The 7,067-nt window shown below is 61.0% G+C and overlaps 1 protein-coding gene across 1 annotated transcript; it reads right to left on the reverse strand.

The window, feature by feature from the left end:
* Positions 1-1,026: 1,026 nt before the first annotated feature.
* On the reverse strand, positions 1,027-4,023 carry LOC121088632 (C-type natriuretic peptide-like). Its single transcript, XM_040595018.1, has 3 exons — positions 3,536-4,023; positions 1,866-2,146; positions 1,027-1,247 (listed from the first exon to the last, which is right to left on the reverse strand). The coding sequence occupies exons 1-2, from the start codon at positions 3,632-3,634 to the stop codon at positions 1,874-1,876; spliced, it is 372 nt and encodes a 123-aa protein (XP_040450952.1). The 5' UTR covers positions 3,635-4,023; the 3' UTR covers positions 1,027-1,247; positions 1,866-1,873.
* Between the last annotated feature and the right edge of the window lie 3,044 nt (positions 4,024-7,067).

Here is a 7,067-nt window from a genome sequence, read left to right on the forward strand (position 1 = left end):
CAGCCGTGCGCTGGCGGATGGCGGCCGCTTCCCCGGCAGCCCACGCGCCGCAGCGTGAGCACCACCTTAGCGAGGCACTGCGGCACGGCCGCTGCCCGCGGGACGTGACGGCGGAAATCCTGGCCCGCGCCGCGGCCCGCCTCCGCCCGGGAGGGAGCGCGGGGCCGGCAGCCCTGCATGGCCGCCAGCGCGGCCCAGCTCGCAGCCCACACGCCGCACCCCCGGCCGGGCACGGGGCTCGCACAGCCCGGGTGCCACCGGCCCGGCCCGCGGCGGGCGCTGTGCCCGCGGTGTGCCCAAAGGCCTCTGTCCCGGGGGGTGGGGGTCCCGGGGCACTGGCTGGCCATGAGGATCCGGGCCGGTGCGGTGGCGGGGAGCAGGTCTGTCCCCCTGGCCGCTCGCCTGAGCGGGGCTTTGAGGATGAGGAGGGAGGCGTGGGCCGGGGGTCACGCAGGTACTGAGGGTGGGGGGCAGCATGGGGTCACGCAGCTCGACCGTAACCCAACTCTCCTTATACCGCTGCTATTCCCGGTGCCGCCGAGGGGCTGGCGGCTAAGTTTAGACCTGGACAAGGTTACGACCTTTTCTTAAAGGCCAGGGGATGATGGCTGGCGAGGTACAGCGGGCTGGAGGGGCTCCTGGTGCCCCAGACCGCTGGGGGGCCGGAGGGCTCGGGGCGGGAGGGGGGGGGGGCAGCTTCCGCACAAACAAGAGGCCCCTGTGTTTGCTGGGCAAACAGGGCAGCGCGGGGGGCAGAGTGCAGCTGGGATGACCCGACAGAGCCCTGCTGCCCCTGCTGCCCAGCCTGCGGTCGATATCCCGCCCGCTGCCCCCCCGCCCTCCGCAGCGGCCCCGGCAGCACCGCACTGCAGCCGTGCGTGCCGCCCGCCCCAGCCGGCATGGCGGCGTGCCCCCGCATGGCCCCGCGCCTGGCGGCCCCGGGCTCCGCCGCCGCCTCCCGCCCGCCGGCCCCCGGCCCCCGCTCCAGCCGGGGCGCAGCCATCCGCCGAGCTCGGAGACAGAAACTCATGCAGCGCTCTTTAATTAGCAAGCGAGTCCTCAGCCGTGGAGAGGAGGGAGGGGGCTCCGGTGGGCGAGGGGTAGCCGAGAAGCTGGGCAGCCCCCCCCCCGGTAGCGCTGCACGTTCCTCCGCCGCTTCCCCGCCGCCGCCGCTCTGCCCGGGCAGGGGCCGCAGGGGACACGGACACGCCGCGCTGCTCCCCGCGCTGGTCCCGCGGCTCCGCCGGCTGTGGAGAGGCAGCAGCAGCGCCGGTGAGCCGCCCGGCGCCATGCCGCACCGCGGGTGCTCCCGCGTCCCCAGCTGGGACACGGCACGGCCACAGTGGCACGGGTGGTCCCGTGTCCCAGGTGGGGCCGGCACAACCCCGGCAGCGTGAGTGGTCCCATGACCCTGCCTGGACCCCTGGTGCAGCCGTGGGAGCACGGGTGGTCCTGTGTACCCAGCTGGACCCCTGCACAGCCCCAGTAGCACAGGTGGTCCTGCATCCCAGCCTTTGTCCCAGCTGGACCCCTGGGACAACCCCAGTGGCACAGGGGGTCCCATGTCCCAGCCTTCACCCCGTCTGGACCCCCAGCACAGCCCCAGTACCTCGGGTGGTCCTGTGTCCCCAGCTGGACCCCTGGCACAGCCCTGGTAGCACGGTAGCCCTGTGTCACCAGCTGGACTCCCAGCACAGCCCCAGTAGCACAGGTGGTCCCGCATCCCAGCCTTTGCCCCGGCTGCGGGCGGGTGGTGGCCCCACAGCCCCCATCCCCTCGCTCCTGCTCCTCCGGGCTGGCCACGCTCTCAAGTCCCCCCATCTTCCCTGCTCGCTGGCTGCAGCCCTCGCCGCCGGCCCCCTCACCTCCAAGGCTAACACCCCAAACCACTGAAGGTCCCGATCCGGTCCAGTTTGAGCCCGAAGCAGCCCCTGGGCATGGCCTTCCAGGCCCAGTCCCCAGGCAGTGCCCGCTTGCGAGTGGCGAGGGTCTTGCGCCAGACGGAGGGGCGGGCAGCTCTAGCCCCGGCCGGGAGGAAGGGGACAGTGGAGGAGAGCAACTGGGGGCCAAAGCTGGACCCCTCCTTTGTGTCCTCTTCGGCCAGCGTGGCCTCAGGCTCCAGGGGCAGCAACTGGGAAAGGAGCATCTGGGGTAAATGGAGAGGGGAGTGGGTGAGCAGGGAGCTGGGGATGAGCCTTCCCCCCTTGTAGCCCACCACCCACACCTTGCCTCGGGCTCAGGCATGGTGCCAGCACACAGCCTGCCTGCGCCATTGTGTCCGGACGCTGGGAAGGGTGAGAGCAGCAGCTCCTGCAGTCTGGAGTGATTTCCCTGCCCCAAGGCACAGGTGCTGCGAGCCTCTGCCTGCGCAGGTTGCCCTGCTCTCCTCGGGCTGCGTGCCCCGGCACTGGGAAGGGAACAGCCTTCAGTTCTTGCTCCTTCTGCTGCTGCTGAGCACCTCTGTGAGGCATTTCTTATTTTCTTTTCTGGAGGGCTGGTGGGGAGGATGGACCTGCCCCTAATACCTGCAGCTAAAGATGAGGGGGAGGCAGGAGCAGAGCGGGTGTGAGGAAGGGGGACTCCCCATCTGCCGGGAGTCCTGCAGGTTGCCTGTGCTGGCTGTACACACCCGGCACCGCCGGCAGCCCTTGGCTGCAGGGAGACAAGAGCTGGGAGGTGCGTTAGGTGCAGCGGAGGCATGGCCTGGCCGTTCCGCATGCATCCCTCACATGGGTGCTGAGCCAAGGGCGAAGATGCCCTTGTGCAGCTCTTTTTGGTAGCGAGTTCATTGAAGCAGACACAAGCATCTTCAGCGAGGAGTGAAAGCGGTGAGTCATAGCAGGATCGAGTCTTGTGATGTTAGTTCATGTCCTACTTCCCTGTAGCTTTCCCAGCGTGACGTGAAGGTGAAGGTGTCGGGGCTCAGGTTAGGTTTGGGTAAGGGGAGCTGGGTAGGTTTGAAAGCCAGAAGCATTATTGCTGTAATGGCTGAGGAGAAAAACTTTACCCAAGTGAAGAAGCCCTTAGCCAGCATCCAGACAGTGGCTCTTGGCCTTAAAGAGGGGCTACCGAGGGGTGATACGGGGCTTAGGAGGGAAACCCCCAGCCTAACGGTTTGCACCTTCCCCCCGGAACATCAGAACCAGGCGCTGAACAGGACGAGGGATGTGGCTGTGATTTCTGGTGGCTGCTGGTGCAGGGCAGTTGGACAGGACCCGTCTCCGTCCATCACAAGCCTCTGCAGGCATCATGGCGAGTCCCACGGGCAGCCTGCGCCCGCCTGCAGAGCGCTGGAAAGCTTTTGTCTGCCTGTGCCGTCTGGTAACGCTGGGGCTTCCCAGGGGCTGGGTTATGAAGATGCAGTCAGCCTAGAGCTGAGGCTGCTGGGCTGAAGCAGGGGAAGCGTTGGGAAGAGACAGCAGCCTCCGGCAGCAGGAATTTGGGAGCACTGCTCATCCCAGGCTCAAACACAACCTCCCCAGATTTTTCCCTGCGCTCCTGAAGCCTCCCTCAGCTCTTTCCCCATCCCTCCTACCTGTAGCCTCTGTCCTGGTAAGGACACAGCCCGAGTGCTGGCAGAGAGCAGAACTAAGAGGAGGAAAAGTGAGCAAGGCCATAACTGGAGCCCCGTCATCTTCTTCTTATCCCAGGGCTTGCAGGAGGCGAGGCAGGACCCGCAGCATCCGTGTCGGATGCAGCCCCTCGCCCCCTCTTTGCCTTTATAGCCCTGGTTCTGGCAGGCGCCTGGCCCCCAGCTCGCTCCTGAGCTACCCCCCCGGAGCCCCTTAACCTTTCAGCCCTTTTGTCCGGGGTGATATATTTCAGGGTGAGCTCAGCAAGACCCCTTCCTCTAAAGAAAAAGGACACAAAGGTGTTTACTGAGTGTCTGGGAAGACAAATGTGAGTTGAGCTGCTGCTGGCCGGGACCTGGGGGTATCCATCAGGGTCAGGAATGGGGTGGCACTTCGAAACACATCCCAGAGGAGGGTGTTGAAGGCCCCAGAGGAGGGTGTTGAAGGCTGCCTGGTGGCATGGTACCGAGCACTGGCTGCAGCGTGAGCACCGGCTGCAGCCCGGCTCGCTGGGGCAGGCACGCTGGGGCTGCACTGCTCCGAGACAAACCAGCTCTGTGACACCCCAGCCTCCCATTTTTAATGTTTTTATCTTGGCGAGCTGGTTGGTCTGGTAATGAAGAGCTTGTGTGAATTCCAGCGTTAACTCTACAGGATCGGTAGCGGTGACGGCTGCAGGTCTAGTACTAGCGGGTGTACATCTTGCAGGCTGGTTGTCCTGAGCCACCATCTGGAGGGCCGGGCTGAGTTTCCAGAGGAACCAGCACAGAAAAGAGCTCGCAGGCTCAGCTTGCACTTTCTCAAGCTCAGGCGCACAATGGGAGCAGGATGGCAAGGAGCAGATTCCTGCCTCCTAAATCTTCTGGCCATCAGCTCCCCCCGCCTTTGTTTACCTCTCCCATTTTACTGTAGTTTCTCACCAGCTGAACAAGGCAATGAGGTCACTGTTTGGAGACCAGGGTGCAGGAGTCAGCCCGGGTGTGAAAGCAGAAACTAATCAGGAAAGTTTGTCAGGGGAGAGGAGTGGGGGGACTGTACCCCGGTACGGGATCAGTAGCGGGCGCGCTGGGGGAGTTCGATGACACCTTCAGCACCTTTTGTCAGCACTGTTGCACAAAGCAGTTGGGTCAAAACTTGACAGGTAGCTGTCTGCTGCCTGCCTGCTTTTTTTTTTTTTTTTTTTTTTTGTGGTTTTTTTTTTTTTAAAAGGAAAAAAAGATAATTCAAATAAAAGTCTTTTGCAGAGATAAGAAAAATCAGTTTATACATTTTTCTTTCCCTCCTCCTCTCCCTTCCTTCCCAGCATTTTGCACTTGCAGATGCAGCTCTGTGAGCCCTCCTTCCCGCCCAAGGAACCAGAAAGTTTTACGAACTGTTTTGCATCCAGCCCGTGAAAAGTGACCGTAGGGCTTCAGGCTGGAGTGCTGATGCTGGAAGCAGGAGAGGCTTTGCACAGGTCGGGGGCACCCAAGTATGTTAACTCCACCTCATACCTGCGATCGTGGGTGCTGCTGGCTCTGGAGCATCGCTCCGGTGAACCTGCCTGGCCACCCCCCGCCCCCCCCTTGCCTGGGCCAGCTATCCAGGGCATGCCAGCAAACTGAGGGGCTCCCTCAGCCCTGGCTGACAGCCCCCCGACACATCTTGTGGGGAACAAGGTTACTGTCACACCAGCCTTTTTAAACTGCAAAGCACGGGCAGCTGCTCTGCAGTGGGCGTCTGGAGGGGTGCGTGTGCACAGCCAGCCCCTGCCCACGCTGGATGTGGGGGGCTATGGAGCTCTGGGGTGGGGAAGAGGGGAAGGAGGATGGGAAATTGTGCACATGTTCATCCCACATGCAAGATGTCTCAAGAGGATGTTCTGTACTTCCTGGTCCCATTTGATCATCCAGAAGCAGCTGAGTCAGGCTGCTAGAGCATTCCTGCTCCCGGCGAGACAGCCGCAGGCAGATGTATTTCAGGTTGAATGCACAGGTTCCAGGAGTCAGCTCTTTCTTCAGCAAAAGGTAAGTACAAAAGCAACAATGCTTTAGTTTTGATATGAAATTAGCAGTGGTTTGACCTGGCATCCCTTGAACATGGTGGCCCCCATACCACAAGAAGAATGCCAGAAATGTGTTTGCAATTGCTCCGAATTCCAGCCCGATTGCACACAGCCTGAGCCCTGCAGGAACAGACAGGCTCTGAGCTCTCCAGTGATGGGTCCTCTCCTTGGGTCCAGCAAAAGCTGGGGTTAGCAAGAGGGAAGGAGGCATCACTGTCCCATACCAAGCAACAAACTTTTAGGACTGTAGAAAATTTGCAAATTTTCTTGCACATCCTTGCAAATTTGCAAATCCAGCAAAGCCTGGGTAAATTGCAGGTGCTCAGTGACTCAGGTGCTGTGAAGCTGCAGCTGCTCTGTGTCCCAGATCCTTGCTGGGTCTGCAGTAGAACCAAATAGTTGCTCTGACATGTCCCGGCAACGACTGTCAAGTGAAAAGGCTTTGGCAGACGATGAGTCCCCGATTGCCCCAGTTTTCTCAGATTCAAATAGGTTATTGTCCTTCTTTCCTCTCTGGCACTAATAAGTTTCCTCTGTAAAAAACCTTCCTCCTGCGATGCTGGGGCACCGGTTCTAGAGCTTGCAAGACCACCAGAAAAGTGGTCTCCTGCTGAGTCACCATCAGTCTTTTACAGACAGTTGCTTATAAGGAGCGGGACAACTGGAGAGTGTGGGAGGACTGGGAACGGGGTGAAGTGCCCTGGGGGAACACCCCCTGGCCCACGGCGTTGGGAAGGGCCGATGGTTGCTGCAGCCTCTTTGACATTCGTGTCATTCTGCTAGTGCAGGAGTTTGGAGCCCACCATGGGCAGGAGTCCCTCAGGGAATGGAAACATCACTAATCTGGGCACTGAGGAACCCCACTCTTGGAAGCAAGGGAGCGGGATTACCCCCGGGCATTGTGGCGGCCAGTGAAATAGCTGCTCCTGCGAGAGAGAAGGGCAGCAGCCTCTGTGTAGCTGTTCAAACCCTCCGAGTTTTTGTTTCACCTTTCTGCAGGACTTCCTTCACCCAGGACACAGGATTGCCAGTTCCTCCCGTGCCGGGAGAGGCCAGTGAGGAGGTGGGAGAGTGGCCTGAAGGGAGGCCAGTGCTCAGCAGTTTTATGGCCACCTTGCTTCTTCCAGGCACCTGGTCATGTCTCCCTCACCACACTATCAGCAACACACTGTCTCATATATACGCGCGGACTTGTAAAGCCTGGAGCCTGGGCAGCCATCCATACCCGCTGTCCTTTTCCTTCATTGCCATCTGTGAGCCACACTGCGCGGGCGGTAGTCCCAGGCAGTACGCGTGCCCGTGTCACATCTGCTGTGAATGCCGTAGCTGCTGCCTCGGTCTCCTGTAGCCTTCGCTGAGTATTTTATTAGGGAGGACAGGAGAGGGGCAATATCACTGTAGCTTTCTGATCTTTGTATTTCACAGGATTGTCCCGTTCTTACTGGGGCGCT

Source organism: Falco naumanni, chromosome 5 (assembly GCF_017639655.2).
Source record: "Falco naumanni isolate bFalNau1 chromosome 5, bFalNau1.pat, whole genome shotgun sequence".
NCBI lineage: Eukaryota > Metazoa > Chordata > Aves > Falconiformes > Falconidae > Falco > Falco naumanni.